The sequence below is a fragment of the Zonotrichia albicollis genome, chromosome 8, assembly GCF_047830755.1.
Source record: "Zonotrichia albicollis isolate bZonAlb1 chromosome 8, bZonAlb1.hap1, whole genome shotgun sequence".
In the NCBI taxonomy this organism is placed as follows: Eukaryota; Metazoa; Chordata; class Aves; order Passeriformes; family Passerellidae; genus Zonotrichia; species Zonotrichia albicollis.
The window spans coordinates 2,475,755-2,494,460 of NC_133826.1; the positions used below are offsets into that span (position 1 = coordinate 2,475,755).

At 42.7% G+C, this 18,706-nt stretch overlaps 1 protein-coding gene across 5 annotated transcripts in view; it reads left to right on the forward strand.

Moving 5' to 3' along the window:
• Positions 1-18,706, forward strand: part of ITGB3BP (integrin subunit beta 3 binding protein) — a 41,490-nt gene continuing 22,784 nt past the window's right edge. For 4 of the 5 annotated variants that reach the window (XM_074545642.1, XM_074545637.1, XM_074545638.1 and 1 more), the window contains exons 1-7: positions 1-82; positions 4,190-4,232; positions 7,000-7,114; positions 11,716-11,788; positions 12,517-12,595; positions 13,321-13,414; positions 14,519-14,578. In XM_074545642.1, the coding sequence (XP_074401743.1) occupies positions 78-82; positions 4,190-4,232; positions 7,000-7,114; positions 11,716-11,788; positions 12,517-12,595; positions 13,321-13,414; positions 14,519-14,578 (469 nt within the window). In that variant the 5' untranslated portion in view covers positions 1-77. The remainder of the gene's footprint in view (positions 83-4,189; positions 4,233-6,999; positions 7,115-11,715; positions 11,789-12,516; positions 12,596-13,320; positions 13,415-14,518; positions 14,579-18,706) is intronic. The other variant, XM_074545639.1, reaches the window with a different exon arrangement.

Here is an 18,706-nt window from a genome sequence, read left to right on the forward strand (position 1 = left end):
GCTCCGTTTCCAGCCGGCGGCGTTTGGCGGGCACACGGCGGGAGCTGCGAAGGGGAGGCGGCGGGAACGGCTCTGGGATGTCGTAGGTGTCTGGGGAGCGGGGCAGCGCGTTCTCCCTCTCCGTCCGCTCTCTCTCCCCTTCCTCCGTTCTCTCGCCTCTCTCTGTGCTCTCTCCTCTCCCCCCCGGCCCCTCACGGCAGCGGATCGGTTCCCGCGGGCTCCGTGAGGGGAGCGCTTCTCCCGGCGCGCCGCGGCTCCGGAGCGCGTTCCGCAGGGGAGAAGCGCCCTCAGAGCGGGCCCGGGAGGGAGGAGCGGCTGGCGAGGGGCGGGATTTGTTTCCCGATGGAAACAGACCGGGAAATGCTGGCGGCGGGCGGGATTTGTTTCCCTATGGAAACGGACCGGGAAGTACTGGCGGCGGTGGCTCCTGGGGCGGTACTGCCGCTGTGGGGGATCCTCTCGGGATTCTGCATTTCTGAGGGGTCGGGGCTCGCTCTGCTCACAGTTGCCCAGCGAGGAGAAATGGCTGTAAGCTAAAATACAACGAGTTCCACCTCAACATCAGGAACAGCTGCTGCGCACTGAGGGCGGCAGAGCTCTGGGGTCTCCATCTCTGGAGACATTCAAGGCCTGGGTGACCCTGCCTTGGCAAGGGATTTGGACTGGATGAGCTCCAGCGATCCCTTCCAGTCCCAGTTTTTCTGATTCTATATCTCTACATAGCATGGATAACACCTGTGGGGCTCTGTGGGAGGGGGGAAGATGAAGGATCACAAGATGGTTCAGTTTGGAAAGGTCCCACATTGGGTCACGCCTTGCCCATGGCACAGGCTGGCATCCAGGCAGGTCTGGAATATCTCCAGCGAGGGAGACTCCACATCTCTGAACAATCTGTTCCTGTTGTCATTATATTGCAAAAGCTCCATTACATTACATTGCAAGAGTTCCACATTGCTAGAGTTGAATACCTCCTTGATGTTTCTTGTAGGCAGCTCCTCTATGCATTGACTCTTCCTTGTCCTTGCAGCAGCCAGCTGACTCCAGCTCCCACCACCCCACTCTTTTATAACACTCTTATTATTGGCTATGGGTATGGCCTGGTAACATGAGGCCTGCTCCTAATCCTTAATAATTGGCTCAGTTGACACTCTTTAGGGGGTAAGATTACATTCTATACTACCTTTATTTACTTATATTCTATCGCCCCTACATGTTCCAGTGCTCAGTCACTGCACAGGAAAGAATTTCTTCCTCACATCCAGGTGGAATCTCATTTTCTGCCCATTTCTGGGCAAAGCCTGGGCCATCCTCTGACCCCTCCCTTGGCCACCACTAAAGGGATTGGCAATAAAAAGCAGGTTTTGGTATGAATTTGTGAAAGTGTGGCTTCAACAGAGTTTGATGTCAAGGTTCACTCTGTTGCTCCCTACACAGAGGGAGAATACACAGCAAAATGGGATTAGAATAAATTTATAATGATTTACACAGAGACCAGGGATGCAAAAGGGTCACGGGGACAAGGATATGGATACAAAAGATACAGGTGCAAAAGAGTTTAGCAGCACTTAATCACTGACTGATTTAATATTTATAAAGTGATTCAACAGGATTTACTACAATTACAGCAGTGACTAAATTATAGATTCACACACACTTGCGTGCAGAGAGGTGGGAAGGAATTGCAGGCCTGTGGAGATCAGGGCATGACACCCCCATGCCCATTTCCCATCAGGCTGTATCTCTTCATTTTGTCTCCAGTGGGAATAAATCCTGCTCATTTTTCTCCTGTATTTTGCAATTTATCAAGCAGTAAGTCATTAATCAAGTCATGTAAGTCTGGTGCTGCTCTTGTGTATCTCTGCTCATCGTGGCCTTCTGGAGATCAATAAAGAAAGTTCTTTAACCTGATAAATATTAAAAATAATCCCTGCAGGTTATACAGCTGGCTGTAAACGTGTGCCATCATACTCTGCATGATTAACAAAATAAATTAAGCCTTGTCAGGCTAATTCAGGGTTAAGAAACTCAGGCTGAATACTCTCACCACAAATGCCCCATCTTTCTGTTTCCTTTTCTTGTTCCACTCTGACATTTGGTTCTGCACCACAGGCAAAGTGAGCTATATCTAAAAAAAAAATAAACCAAACTAAAAATGGTGCTCTTCATGTTGTTTCCTAAAATACTGGAGGAGTTCTGTCTGCATGTATTGGTTTTTCCCCCCACATTCTTCTTCTGGAAGATCTGAGAGAGGACAGTTCAGCCAGCAGGGTTTTCATGTGAGGAGCTGGAATGAATTTGGTTGCAGGGGTTTGTGTGTAGAGTTGGAGCAGCAATTTTAAATTATTTTCCTTTAACTTCTCACATTATGGCATTGAAAAGACAATCAGTGAAAACAAGCCCCCAAGCAAGGCGGGCTGTTGGGTGGCACAAGGCAAGGGTGACCTCCTAAAGCTAAAATCCTATTTTCTAATAGAATTCCAATAGAATTCCACAACATTCCAGCTCTTTCCAACAGTGAAGGGCTCGGAATGGGGCTCCCTGTCTGCCCCCACAGTTCAGGGTGCCTGCAGAGGGAAGTGTGGGCTGTACACAATATTTGACAGACTTCAAAGAACGAGGCTTTCATCAGTGCCCAGCTCTCCCCCTAGGAAATGCTCTCCGTGTTTATAACTCAGTGGGATTTTCATGCAGTTTCTCATTTATTTCATCCCACAGCTGTGATCCTGCTCCTGATTTCCTTTGCCTTTCAGCTCCTTTTGACACCTGCCATAAAAACTTCCATCAGAACGTGGAACATGCAAATGCATTGGCCCCCAGAGCAGCCCTGCAGTGTGGGTGCATTAATAAATGGAATTTTTCTCTGCTGCCACGAGCTGGAAGCTGTAATGGAGTCGGGATTCCTTGAGCTATATGGGGTTCTCTTTAAAAAAGAAATACATTGTAAAGAATTCCATCAAACTGTTGCAGCTTTGGCTGCCCTTTGGCCAGGATTTCAGAGGCCTTTTTAATTTAAATGTTACCTGTTTACTTGGCTTTTTAAAGACAGGATATTTCTTTTCCCCTTTTTGTAATAGAGATAGCTGTAAAACAGTTTTCATATAAGACCCTTGCCTGAGTTACAGATCAAAGATGTGTTTCATATTCTATTTTCCCAATCTTTTAATTTACAGTTTTGGAATAGCAGCATAAATTTGAAAAGGATATGTTTGGAATGAGGTCATCTAAATTCCTTACAAGGCAAAACATTCTTTTTCCAAGATGAAAACTGAACTAAGTTCTTGAAATATGATGTATATTCCAAACCTTGTTTAATTCAGTATAATATATCTGTTTCTTGGGGACTGTTCTTACAAAGATTTTTTTTTTTCTCATCGTTTTACATCACGCTTTAAACTATTGTTAAGATTTAGGAACGTGCTTAAAAAGTTTCAGTTGTCTCTGGGAAAAATAGTCTTAATTTATGTTGACCTTTCTTTCCTTGGAGCATTTCGCCTGCATTCAATAAAATTTTGATGACTGCTCTTTAGCAGACAGCTGTACCATATAAAGTATTATAAATATTCAGCTTTTCCTCTTCCAGTGTTGCCATTAACAGCTGGGCATCCAGTTCAGAGGAGCAGATTTTGCAGAGAGAGCTTGGCATGTTCCTGAATCAGGAGAGGGAAGAAGGGAAGCAAACACTTTCTGATGGTTTGGGGACCTGTAAAGGCAGAGAGCATCTGTTCCCCTGTTAAGCCATAGCCTGCTGGCACTGAATCATGTTAAGAGCTAAAATGATGGGAAAAACTACTTTTTTCACCTTGCCTCTACCTCTGTCTTAAATGTCTTAAACATTATTTCGGCTAATGGCAAAATAATTCCAAGCCTTGCTCAGAAGGTATGGAAATGGAAATGCTTTTGGAGGGGGGTTTGTTGTTTATAGCCTTGGAGAAAAGATAAATACTCAGCATGATTTCACTTCAGTGCCTGGATTTTATCTCTGGTATAAAATGGAGAATCAGATTTTCTTAGGCAAACACTTAATCCTCCTAAACAAGCAACATTCAGGGAATGGATTTGCTTTGGATGCCATCAGTAAATGTGAAACCAAAAAAGGAAATTGTCTTTAGCATTATCAATTACAGACCTTGCTAACAGAAATCTTTGTGTCTATGTGACCATAAAACCTGTCCTTGTTTTTCTCTTGCAGGGTTAAGAGAGCATTAAATTTGGACACTGTTAAAAAAGATAATGTAAGTATTTTTTGATGTGTGGAGCCATCTGGGCTGTATAAATATATATGCACATATATCTGTGTGCAGAAATAAATGTGGATATAAACAATCTATTTCATTTTAGCTGCCTTTATGTTGTTACAGATTGGATGTTGTCTGGGCAAATCTTAAAGCACAAAATTACTGCTGCAAATATTAGTGTAAAATTGATTGTATTTCATTTGTCACAGAACTGCCTGGCGTTAAGTAATGTACATCTGCATGAATCACTTGAAAAATGTGCACATTGTTATTGCCACCACTATTTACCCAAGAGCTGAATGAGTTAAGATCCTTGGTGAAATCATTTATTAGAAATTAGCTCCATTATCCTGGGAAGCAAACGTTCTGCCATGTAATTGTACATGTGACAATATGGAATTATGATAATGCTGTAATCTACATATTAGAAACAGCAAAACTGAAATGAAAACATTAAAGGCATTTTCATGTCAGGGCTGTAATTACCTCCCTCAGCTAATCTGGCATAATGAACCAATCAACTCCTAACACTGCCATCGATTTCACTGCACTTAGCACAACCAAAATCAAATTGTGCTGCTGCTGCTGTTGGTTGGGAATGCAGCCCCAGCATGTGGTGACATTTGTCCCTTTGTCACCTCCCACAGTGGCTCCTGCTGCAGCTGGGGGGATGGCAGGGTGCAAAGGAAGGGAAATTTTGGAGAAAGAGCTGGTCAGCAAATGAGCTCCCAATAAATCTCCATGCCAAGAGGTTTTTGTATGTGCTATATATATATATATATATTTGGGGCCCTCAGTGGTATTGAGCAGGGCAGAAATTGGGCTTTTAAAAAAAATTCTGGATACTTATTATTTGAATGTTTCAACAGAGGTGGCAAAATATCACAGTGGCACCAAAAATAAATCATTAACAGTTTAGTTAGCAGCTTAGAGTACCAGTACCCAACTTGTTCTGTCAGAATGCAGCTGGGACTGTGATTTAGCAGCTGTTTCTTGTATTCTGCAGTAGAATTTCTGTAAAGTGGTCCAGCTGAAATTCCATGGAATGCTTTTCCTGCCCTACAGCCATCCCCTCCCATGAGATAAAAAGAGTTAATCCATGTTTACCTGCAGTCAGGTGCTTGTGCAGCAAAGAGCTGAGGAAAACTGAATATAGAATATATTCAGGACCTGAATACAGAAACTTTTAGTGGAGGCTCAGGGATTTTTAGTTCACACAATGTCTCCAATAGATGCATGTCAAAGATTTAAATTAAATAACTTTATAGAAAGAAAAAAAGGAACAGAAAGTAGTAAACTCATGGTTTGGGTGAAATACATGCTTAATCTTTGCTGTTATTCCTTCCCTGTTTTTATCAACAGTTTCTCATTCCATGGATCAAAACCATGAATTTACCAGATTAGGAATGAGTATTTTTAGATTTTTGGAATCTTAGCGTGGTATCATTAAAAAATTGCATAACTGGAGTAAAATTCTTCCTCCTGGAGGAGAAAATCTTACTGACAAATAAAAATTGTTCTTGTAAGTGCTGCAGGAATTTTGTTTGAAATAACCTTATCCATGTCCAGAAATGGGTGAGGTGACTGCTGTTCAAGCAGGAAAAAAATGTGAAATGTTTGGAGATTCTCCCTGTTGAAAAGGAGATTTGATGACATGTTAATCCCTGAATTGGCATTGATACTTCAATTTAAAGTATATTTCATTTAAGGATTATTGGAAGCATTTCTTTAACCTGCTTGAATGTGGCAAGACAGAGTGAGGATTTCCATCAGGTGAAGTTTAAATGCTGCCAGACTGGAACAAGAGTATAAATCAGAGGTGTGAAAATATTTAAGATATTTGGGACTAAAACAAGGCAGAAGCAAGTGGGCAGCATTAAAATCTTTTAAAATCTGCTCTAAGTCCCACTAGTGATGACCAACAGCAGCACTTGGGGGTTGTGAAGTAAAGGTTGGGGTTGGATTTTTTTTTAATTTCTGTACATGAAATTATCAGAAAACCCCAGTTTCTCATCCTTGCAATTCAGCATCCCTGCTGGAGCCTGTCCCAGATAATCCCAGTTTGATTCCTGCACTGCAGAATTGTTCTTCTGAAAACTTCTCTGCACAAATCCTTTCACATCATTCAATAATTCCCCTTACATCATTAGACATAGTGAAACCCTGAACCACAGAAAATTTTGAATTTAAGCGACTCACTTTGTATTTTTTCAATTTAAAAAAAAAATTAAATCATTATTAGAAATAACTTTTGATACAATAACATAAAATTGTGTCTTAAATTCTCATTACTGGAAGAAAAATAATAACTTGGTTTAGATGCTTTAAAAAAACCCTGAACATTGAGGTGATCAGGCCAGAATACCTAAATCCCTGGAAAAAAAATATATTTTTAAATATATAAAATATTAAATATTTTTAATATTTAAATATTTATTTTTAAATATTTTTATATTTTAAATATATAAAATATATAAAAATATATTTTTAAATATATAAAGAAAAAAATATTTTTTTCTTTATGGAACCTGGCAGACAAAGTGTTTGAAAGGATTTTTTAGTTTTTAGAGCCAAATTAATTTTATTGAGAGGAGGAAGTGATGGAGAATCTTGATGAGCACCAAGTCAGCCCAGCACAACATTTAACAGAGGCTTTCTATAATGGGAATACATAAAGCCAGGAATGACTTAGGGAGGAAAAAAAAGTTCAGAGAGGTTTTGTCAATACTCATCCGGAATTTTTTGGCATTTTTCTCTGTTTCAGGCCCCTGAGGAAACCCCCCTGAAGGCCAAAAGGAGCAGCCTGAATTTCTACTCCCCCACCACGGGCACGTGCCAGCTGAGCCCCTGCTCCTCTCCCTGCAGTGCCCCAGCACAGGGTGAGCTGGGCTGTTTGGTTTTTGGCTGTTTGGATGGCCTGGAAGGGCCCAGGGTGGCCTTGGGGCAAAGGAACAGAAGAGGCTTCAGTTCTTTTCTCGGTCTCAGTGTTTATTAATTGTTTATCTAAAAGATTTTCTCTCGGCCCGACAGAGCTCTGCTCAGCAGCTATTGGAATAGGAATCCCAATATAACCAGTTAGATTGTGCCTGGGCCAGTTCTGACCCTTGCTGCTGGGCTGTCCGGGTTATCTCGGCTGTTTGAGGGGCCTGGAAAGGCCCGGGGTGGCCTTGGGGCAGCCCGCGTATCGAAGGACGAGAAGAGGCTTCAGTTCTTCTTTCGGTTTTTATGTTTATTAATTGTTTATCTAAAAGATGTTCTTTCAGCCAAACAGAGATCTGCTCAGCAGCCAGCCATGAGCACACTGTGCTGCCCTCCAGGGCAGCCACGTATCTTTATACCCTTTGTTACGTGTACAATATTTATCATTTTTCCCCAATACCATCTATTCTTATAACTCGGTGTACTCTCAGTAATAACCAATCCAAAGGTGCCACCGTGGCCAAAGAAGATGGAGGAGAAGAGGAAGAAGAAGGAGGACAGGACACACCCCAGTTCCTCCATCTTACTCCTTCAAACCCCCCTGTACAGAAATCCTAAACCCTGTGTCTCACCCTCTAATTAGCTAATCCCTTCACCATTCACCCGGTGAAGCCCTCATCCTTGTCGTCTCCTGTGTAGGGTTAAGGTCCAGCTACCAGACACTTCTGGCAACATTCCAGGACTCCCGAGCCCCCCAAGGGTGCTCTCGGAGGCTCAGCATCTCAGGACTGAGATCTTGAGATCCGACACTGGGCCAAAGGCAGCACTGTGGTGCTTTACCCCAGAGATACCTTGGCTGCTGGAGATTGCAGCAGGGCACTGGTGCAAGTCCAGGCTTGTCAGGACTCCGTTTACCTCAGGAGAGAGAGCTTCTGGCGATGGTGAAGAGAAAAAAGGAGAGGATTCTGCCAGAGGGTTATATCCAGATGTTTATTTCATGGGTGCAGAGGTCTGAACTGGGACAATTCCTCCAACAGAATAGAGGCCACATGGTCTCATTAACATTTTAAGCTCAGGACAGGGGAAGGGGAGGGAACAGGTGAGCCACCAACCAGGTGAAGGGGCAGGGTCTCAAGGGACTGGGGACACCTATACGGGCCAATGTCCCCCAGGCCTGAGGGACCAATCACACGACGCCTTGCTGGTATGTTAGCCTGATTGACAGGGCACACTCAGCGAGGGGCGAGGGGGAAGGGAGAAGGTAAAACAGGACATTGCAACACACCACAACAAGCAGCCAGCCATGAGCACACTCCCTGCCCTCCGGGCGGTCACCTATCTTTATACTCAAAGTTACGTGTACAATATTTATCATTTTCCCCAATACCTTTCTCCCTTATTGCCCAGTGCACTTTTAGTAATGACCAATCCCAAAGTGCCACCATCACCACAGAAGATGGAGGAGAAGAAGAAGAAGAAGAAGGAGGACAGGACACGCCCCAATTCCTCCATCTTACTTCTCTAAACCCCCCTGTACAGAAATCCTAAACCCTGTGTTTCACTCTCTAATTAACCAATCCCTTCACCATTCACCCTGGTGAAACCCTCCTGTCCTCATACAGGTGTCGTCTCCTGTGTAGGATCAAAGTCCAGCCACCAGACACTTCTGGAACATTCCAGGACTCCCGAGCCCCCCAAGGGTGCTCTCGGTGACACCTCAGTCCTGAGGTGCTGAGATTCCACACTGGGCATTCCCTGCCTGTTCCTGCAGCTTTCTCCTGCTTCCTCCTGCATTCAGGGACTTCTCCCCTTCCTGCTTTTCCCTCTCAAAGAATCTCTGCTGGAAAAGCCCAAGTTGGGACTTGAAGCTTCAATTTTTGCAGTGTGAATCTTGGGGGTGTTTATAACTGAGAGAGATGATTTTTAATTTACATAACGCTGAATGTTATCAGCTGAATGTAATGTTCAATTTCTGAATGTAATCAGAAAACACACCTTTGTGAGATTACCATGATATTATTTCCAGTTCACTTTAGGATAAATGTTCACTTAGTTCCACAGTCACAGCTTTTGACTCTGCTCAAGAAGCAGATTTTCAGGACACTGAACTGCTTTTATGGCTGTGTAAAAATATTGTGGTTGTGGCCTCTGTAAGTACTGAGGAACCCTCAGGTCACCTGGTGTAACTTTTTATTTTAAAAAGAAGAATACAGAGGGACCTTTTGTCATCTTTCCCTATAGAGCTTTCATTTCCTTGCAGTACAACTCTAGAAAAGATAGTTAAGTAGTAGTAGTAGTAGTAGTAATGAAATAAAAAAATTAATAAAAATAATAATAATAATAATAAATATATAAAATATTTATATAAAATATATTATAAATTTTATAATATATAAAATATATTATAAAAAGAATAATAATAGTAATAATAATGCATCTCTGCTGTTGTTAGCAAATCCCTTGTTCAATTATTTTAGTCATTAAGAAAAAAATCTGGTTTTGAATTCATCTGGCTTTCATTTTCAGCCACTGGTTCTTGTTGGGTTGCAGAATTTTTACTCCCCAGAGGTTTTGGAGTTTATGTACAGTAATTGAGGCCTCACCAACATTTATGAATTATGATGAGTAAAAATATTCTGAGCAAGGTGGAACAGCCACTGTTGGAAATTTATCTGGGTGCCTGCAGATTTTAGCTGTTCTACCACATCCTCTCCTGATGCATCTGCAAGGTGGAGCTTCCCTCCAGGATTTTAGATTTTATCCTAATTCTTTACCCAGCTGCCATTCTTCTTTTTTTTTCCCTACAAGATGGTGTACAATTATTAAACCCCACGTTCCAGGCTGTCCATTTAAACCCACAATTTCTGCTCTCCTTCTAAAATCCCACAGTACCTAAAGTATGACCTGGGTGATAATTGATGACTGATTTAAGTCCAAATTCTATTGACTACTCAGATCTAAAATGAAATTTTTGAGGGTCTTAACTCTTAGCTGCTGTATTAAAGCTTAAACTTTTATAGCACTTTGTCATCCTGAAGTGTTTCTAAATGTTTTACAAAATATTAAAAGTTAATTTATCCTTGAGTGCTGAGATTTGGCTGTAATAATTTAGATCTAACAAGAAGAAATCAAAGTGTTGAATGCTGAGTGTGGTTTCTTTTTTTCAGTCTGAAAAAGAGATTTATTACAGTGAAATGTGGAAAGCTCCTCATTCCACAGGTCTGTCTGGGATCTGTACATTTGTTAAACCCATGGTAAATTCCAAATCTTTCACTTAAAGGCGAATTTACAAAATCCCCACATTTTGTGATGCCTTCAATTTAAACCACAATGAAATAATTTCTGATAGTCAGATGTGACTTTTTTACTGCTGGAACAAGTATTGATAGACAAGCTAAATTTTTAATCTGGTTTTGTTCTGATCTGATTCCTGTGGGAATTGGATAAATCATGTAAATTCAGTGTATTTTGTGACCAGAGGTCACATTTATCCTCACATGCCAGGCTGGAATATTGTATTGTCAGTAGAGCACGTTTGGAAGCAATTCCCAGAATCTTTGGGCAGTTTTTATGGAAGGAAATAGGAATTCCATGGCTCAGTCATTCCAGCATTTTCAGGGTAATGCTGGATGTTAATCTGCAGTTCATGGCATAAAAAGCTCCTGGAAGAGCACAGTAAATATCTGCCAGGGTGATTCCAACTTCCAGATGTTAATGCTGTAATCCCAAGGTTTCCAGAAAATGAGGAGAGATGAAATTCCAAAAGTGTAAATTATAAATAATTTAGTGTGGTTCATTCCTGTCGGGTTTTCGGCTGTTTGGATGGCCTGGAAAGGCCCGGGGTGGCCTTGGGGCAGCCGCGTATCGAAGGACGAGAAGAGGCTTCAGCTCTTTTCTTGGTCTCGGTGTTTATTAATTGTTTATCTAAAAGATTTTCTCTCGGCCCGACAGAGCTCTGCTCAGCAGCCAGCCATGAGCACACTGTGCTGCCCTCCGGGCGGTCACCTATCTTTATACCCAAAGTTACGTGTACAATATTTATCATTTTTCCCCAATACCTTTCACCCTTATTGCCCGGTGCACTTTTAGTAATGACCAATCCCAAAGTGCCACCATCACCACAGAAGATGGAGGAGAAGAAGAAGAAGAAGAAGGACAGGACACGCCCCAATTCCTCCATCTTACTTCTCTAAACCCCCCTGTACAGAAATCCTAAACCCTGTGTTTCACTCTCTAATTAACCAATCCCTTCACCATTCACCCCGGTGAAACCCTCCTGTCCTCATACAGGTGTCGTCTCCTGTGTAGGATCAAAGTGCAGCCACCAGACACTTCTGGAACATTCCAGGACTCCCGAGCCCCCCAAGGGTGCTCTCGGTGACACCTCAGTCCTGAGGGGCTGAGATCCCACACATTCCAAGTCCTGCTTTCCAAGTGAGCTTGGAGGCTTTTCCTGTTCTCAGAAGATCACTCAGCCCTCAAGGTTCACCCCAACTCCTTCTTCAGGTGCTCCAAATACCCCACATCTGATTTTTACCCTCAATGTTTCTCTTTTTCCCAGGAGATGGGAGCGAGCAGAGCGAGTCCGGGAGCGCCTTGTCCAGCAGAGGGCAGCCTCAAACAGAGCACGATGTGTGAGTGCATTCGGTGTGGGGTTTGTTGTGGCTGCAGGGCTCTGATTGCTTCTCATTTTCATCCATAACTGCGATATTTATTCGCTAAATATTATGTTTGAAGTTGTAGCTCTTTATTTTCGTTATTGGAATAATCGCGATTTGTTTCCTGGGGTTTTTGCCTCTGCTGGATGTTTTCCCACATCCTTAGGCTGAAATTCCTTCAGTGTGGGATAATGTCTTCCAAGTGATGGAGCTGGACAGATTGCTGGGATGACATTTAAACAGTGGAAAATTAAATATTGACATTATACCGCTGTAAAACTGTAAATTGATTAATTGGGGTTTTTTTGTGATTCAGTGAATCCCTTGGTCAACACATCCAGCCTCATCTCTCAGTGCCAGGAACCCGGAATTACAGAACAATTGGGGTAATTAGAGGCCTCATTGATATGGAAATGTTTGCATTCAATAATTCAGAATGTTTTTAAAAGCTTTGCAGGAGACCAGCAGTGACATTCAAACAAAAACTTTTCTAAACCAACACCCACACTTAATATTCATGTGAACTTCCACACACTTAATTTTACAGATGGAAAATACATTGTCCAGTACACTGATATAAATCCTCACAGCTGCACTGATCCATCCCCATTCCAACGAGAAAAACCTCTGGGAAACTTTGCAAACTTGGATTTTCAGTGAGTGGGGATGTGGATAATGGGAATTGTTTCACCTTTTTTACACAGGTTCCTGCAACTGCACTCCCAAGTGAGAAATTCCTTGCCCAGAATTCTGAAACTAAGAGCAAATCTGACAAGCCTGAAGGTCTGGTTTACACTGATTTGTCTTTTAAACTACTTCTAATACAGGATTTGAAAGCAAAATTAGGATTTTATGTGCAACATCTGACTTTGAAGGGGTAGGGAAACAAATAAAAGACTTGAAACCAGGCAAGTGGGGCTTGGAAATCCAGAAAATGCAAACGAACTCAAAAACTGATTGGATTTTTTTAAACTAGAAGAGTTGCTTTTCCATGTCCTCACTTTTTAATTTGTACAGAAATAGAACCAATATGAAGTAGTTCTCAATTATTATTTATAACTCAAAATATGAATTAACTGCATAGATTTTTATGTCTTTGAGGATTAAAGATCCTTTTGTGTTGAAGTGATTGTACCATTTAATTGAGCACTAAAGTATCATTATTTAATAGTCCAATACATGTTCAAATGCAAATCACTGCTCTCTTTTTTTCCCATTTTGTTTCCTGGCTAAATTTAACACAAGGTTCATTGCTGTGCATCAATAGCTGAGAAATAATTCAGTGTATTCAGAGGACTCTGTTGATTTATTTCATGTGAGCAAGGTTTTATTTAAAAAATAAAAACCAAACAACGATACCAATTGAAAATATTTTAATCGCAATGTTTATTTAGAAAATGAGGAATTTCGAGCTTATGAACAATTTCCAAATTGGTTTTGGTGTGTTGTAGATAGGGAGTAGATACTGGGAATGGGATTTAGCAATTATTTGAATTGTTGTTTTCCAGGCTTTGGAGGGCAGTAGAGAGCTGGAAAACATCCTCGGAGTCTCCCACTGCTCCTGTGACCTGAGTGCTGAACTGCAGAAAAACCAAGCGCTGGGTGAGGAGGGTTCAGAACATTTCTTTATCCCCTTGCAGCATTTCCAGGGATCGCTCCAGACGTTCCCTCTGGTGCTGCCCAGCGCTCAGGAAAATGCACTTCAGTGTCCCCTGCAGCCAGCAGGGACATGAAAGCAAGCCAGGCACGCTGGGGAGGGCAGGGCTGGAAAAGCAACACCTTTTCTGATGGAAATGCTCAGTAAATAGTGAGATACTTAGTGGGTGCTTAGGTGGGGATTAGGCTGAACGTTTGCACTTGGATTGCTTGGCCTTTCTTCTCCCCTTTCCGAGGAAGTTGGTTTGTTTGTTTGTTTGCCTGGCAGCAGGATTAGGCTGAATATAAATTTCCAGGCTTTAAAAATCTCTTAAAAATTCATGTGTGCTGGGAATGATGGACATTCCAGATGCTTGTTGTGTTGGGATCAGGGCACTCCACAGCTGCCACTTCTGAATTGCTTTTCCAAAGGAGCCCAGAAAGCAAACCTGGAGTGCCTGGATGCTGATTTTGCAGCTGGGAGCAGGTGGGCAGTAAAGCCACAGGTGCCAGAGAAAATTTCATCCCAAGCAGTGCAATGGATGCATCCCATGCTGGTGTTTCTATCACCATTTTTTCTCTAACTTATATTCCAAACTCATTCCATTTTCCTCCTGCCTGTGCATGCCCTGCTGTAGTGCCAGGTCCTTTCTGAGCCACCTGGGCACAGTCTGGGTTCCATCGGGGTGGGACAGACAGACAGACAGACAGACAGACAGACAGACAGACAGCCCACAGCACAGCTCAGACCTCTCATTGCCACTCCTGTGTCCACTCTTTCCCTCAGCTCCTTGGGAAGGAAGCATCCTTCCCCCATCTCTGAATTGGGAACCATGGCAGCACTATGAAGAAAAAAAAATTGGAACAAAATGTGGGCTAAGGCTCTGAAGCAAAGCTTGTCAGAATTCTCTGAATTTTGAAATTTTTTGTTAATTTTTTTTGAACACAGTTACATAGGCAAGAGGGGTTTTTTCCTGAAATGCTTTGTAAGTGAAGGAGGCAGCAGAGGTATTATTTTCTTTGAAAGCTCTGGGGCAACATTTGTTGATTTTGGATTTATTTCTTCACTAGTGAGTCAAGCAGAAAAACTGCAGCTGTTGAAAGCAAACCATGGAAAAGTCCCTGCCCGAGGTAAGAAACTCTTCATAACTCTATGTAACAGATGTTTTGATTCCTTTGCCTTGATTTCTTTGCAGTCCTTTTCACTTGCAATGAGTTGGGGAACCTTTAGGATATGAAAACAATGACAATCAAATGTGTTTCTTCTGAATGGTCTGCAAATGTAAATGGAATATTTGCTGCTATTTTCATTGTGTTGGGTATTTCCCCATGAGACTGTGCAGGAGAAGGAATCATTCATGGCCTTGCACTTGTGGCATGGTCCAGAAGATTTCCCATATCAATTTTCCTTGTTCTTCCTCATCCTCCTCCCTCCCACTGTGCTTTCAGGGTCACAATCTTGCAGCAAAGCCTTTTTCACTTTGTGTATTTTGTGGGGTGTTTCACCCACTCCAGGGGCTGTGAAATCCCAGCTCTGGGGTTTGTTCACAGCCAGGGCTGTGGAAATGTTGGAAGCTGGTGGTGTTTCATCCCCAGCTGCTTTGGTGCCCTGGCAGGAGGGAAGGGGACACACAGAGGACACTTCAATTCCCTCACACTCAGGAAAACCAACAACCATCCCAGGGATATTCTGGTATTTCTGTTACCTTCCCATTTTCCATCTGAAAGCAGAGCAAACCCAGATCAGGAGCAGTGGTGGCGTCTCTGCAGTGGGGAATTCTCTTAGAGGACAGCAAATTGATCAAGCCTGGATTTGCTGGGCTGCAGATGGAAAGCAGAGGGAGTGGGGCTGATGTGAGCAGGGTGCAGGTGCTGATTTACAGCTCCCTGTGCCCTCCTGCTGCAGCCAGGGCTGGCAGCACTCTCTGCTGCCTTTGTGCTCCTTCCAGAAAGCAGCCCCGAGCCCCAAAGGCTGCTTAGGTGAGACATTTTGTAAAGGTAGGGTGGAAAAGACAATTCTGAGTTTAAGCTGAGCGATTTTGATGAAGTTCCAATGTCAGTTTTGCTTTCACAAAGAATAAATTCAATTTTGCAGTCTTGAAAACGCAGTAGCGGGAGAGGCAGAGAAGTTTGTGATCAAAGAGAAGCTTCTGTAGATGTTTTTCTTTGCCTTTTAGTTTCAGATGTGGGTTTTTCATAATTATTTTTAATTAGTTATGGCAAGGCTTAAAACTTATGACTGTTCTGTGGCTTGGTCCAGATGGAATGTCACATTATCATCACATGGTGAGGCATGAAATTTATTTACTTTACATAAACGACCTCCTCTAAAAACAACTTCATAGAGAACATTCCTGCCTCAATGGGCAGCCTTGTGCAGAGCTCACTTTATCATTTTGGGTGACCAGCATGGAAAAAGGGCAGCATTGTTTGCCCATGACTCGAATTTACAGTAAACAAAATGTTTTTGAATAAAAAGTAAGCAAATTGTGAAACAGCTGCCAAGAGATGAATCGAGTCGGTGTCTGGGAGTCCAGAATGTGCTGAGAGTGGATGTGCAGGTTGGCATGGGCACATTTTGAAGGAAAATTTCTGAGGTTTGGAGATTCCAGGAGTGAAGATCCAGCTGGCTGTGACAAAGGACAGGAACAACCCTGACACAAACCATGGCTGCTGCCCACGAGATCAAATACTGGCAGTGCTGAGGAAAACTCGGCTGTGATGAAATAAAAACACTTCCTTTGCTGTGGGGCTGCTCCTCCTGCTGAGCCCAGGGGCAAATCTGATCCTCCCTGAGCTCTGAGCATTCCCAGCTTTCATGCTGGGTGAATAAAGGGGCTGAGGTTCCTGGGACAGCAGGGGTGGCTTTCCAGGACACTGAGCAGGGTTAACTCTGTGGAGTTTATTCCTGCCCCTTGAAATCACTGATGGAAGCAAAGCTGAGAAATCAGGCACCAAAACTCCTGAGTTTCCACCTGCCAGTCTAGTTTTGAAAACTGCATTTATTTTAAAACACAAATCCCCTTTCACAACCACTGCAAAATAGAAACACATCCTTAATAATCAGAGCTCCTCCTATATTGAAGTTGGAGGGAGACGACCCACCTTGCATTGGGCAGCATCGACTCCGATTTATTAATCAATCAATCACTTTTTGTAACAGTGTTAATCAAGTTCATGCATATTGTAAAATCTGAGCTCACAATAAGTCAGAGATAACATACCAACTCCACCTTATGTTTCCAATACCAAGACTCCTTGAACCAGGTAAAAAGGTAAAAATACAGAATTCCACCGTTTATCCCATTTGGTGTCTGTTTGAGTGCAGAATTTGGGTGTCCTTAGACTAACCCACTTGGCTCTGGTGGTTGTTGGCTGTTTATTTCCACATCATTCTCAAATCAAGTGTAACAGATTGGTTGACCTTTAGATGTACTTGGGTGTCTGTCCCACCTTTCCTTCCTCCTCCTCCTCGGAGATCTTCTGAGGAAAAGGAGCTGGGGGAGCTCCCACTGCTCCTTCCCAGCAGCATCTGGGGCTCTGGGGCTGAATTTTCCAAACTGGGGCAGTCTGGGCTGTGGGCCCAGAGCAGGAGGAGTTTGGGGATGGGAGGAAGGAGGGAGAGGGGGCAGCTCCAGGCCCTGCAGTGATGGAGCACCCAGGGCTATGCAGATGAAATATTAAGCCATTAACTGCAGTGGCAGATCCAGAAATGCACATCAGACATATGACTGGAGGCCCCAGACAAGTACACAGAGAACTGTCAACCTGCATTTTAGATTTAGGTGTCAGCCCCATTTATTCCCAGATTTCACCCTTGTTTTTACACTCTATTTTCCTACGTGCCTTTGTAGAGATGCAACAGCTATGAATTTTTAATTCTGGTGGATCTAGTTTAGAGTATTAAGCTTAATGAAAAATTCAAAAGAATTGTAGTTCTTCCAACATGTAGCAACTCCTACATGAGAATAAATACTGCTTTCTCCCATGAATATAATTATTTTAAATAAAAAAGAAAAGAAACATTAGTTTGGACTCACTTAGTAGCAATTATATGTTTAAGAGGTGTAAATAACTTGCTATCCAGACATTACAAATATCCAGGTGCTCTGTATGTGCTGATGACAACAAAATTGAAAAGAAAGACTGTAATAATTCTGACTGGTTTTCTCTGCAGAAGATATTGATTATTTGTGTGTGGTGAGAGATTTGGAAAATTCAATTAAAGGAGTTGTGCAAAGGTTTCATAAATTTCCCCGGTACAGCGTGTACACAGACATTGCTGCGTATTAAATCAATGCAGCACTTCACAATATATTTTCTTTGAAACATAAAAATAAATAACATTTAAACAGTTCTGCTTACTACAGAAACAAATTTTATTTTCTGTGAAGCATTTAGTCATGTGCTATCACTGACTCATACACATTTGCCAGCTGTAACAAATTTTATAGACGTTTTCTCCAGAGACATAGCTCATATACTATGAATTTTTAAATGAGCAAATGGTGAAGAAGGGATGTCAGCAATATAAAAATTGATCAGTTAAAAGATAAAAGCATAAGTAAAGAGATTTGTATGGTAGTCTTAATAGGTTTTATTAAATAAAAATACTATAAAAAGACAGTAATGAATAGACTGAAGGTTTTAACTGTGGTTGAGGTGGAGAAAAATTATTCTGGCACATTTAGTAGAAGATTGGTTTTATATCACCCGACAGGTGAACATTTTTTTTCTCTCTGCTTTTTAGATCTGTAAATGTTTTAGAGCAGTCCAAGTTGGGAGAGGATGGTGGGGGAACTTGGAGGGGAACGGGAACTTGGGCAGAAGGAGCCCTTTCAGAGCCGGTGTGCTCCAAGGGCAGCGCCAGGCTGGGCTGGGAGCCAGGGCAGGGCTGGAGTCACTGCCTGGATGTGGGAGATCCACGGGGCCACAGCTGGGGAGGGCTGATCCAGGGGTGGCTGTGAGTGATCCAGTGATGGCTGTGAGTGACTCTGGGATGGCTGTGGGTGATCCAGGGATGGCTGTGGGTGATCCAGGGGTGGCTGTGAGTGATCCAGGGGTGGCTGTGGGTGATCCAGTGATGGCTGTGGGTGACTCTGGGATGGCTGTGGGTGATGCAGGGATAGCTCTGGATGATCCAGGGGTGGCTGTGAATGATCCAGGGGTGGCTCTGGGTGATCCAGGGATGGCTGTGGGTGATCCAGGGATGGCTGTGAATGATCCAGGAATGGCTGTGAGTGATCCAGGGATGGCTGT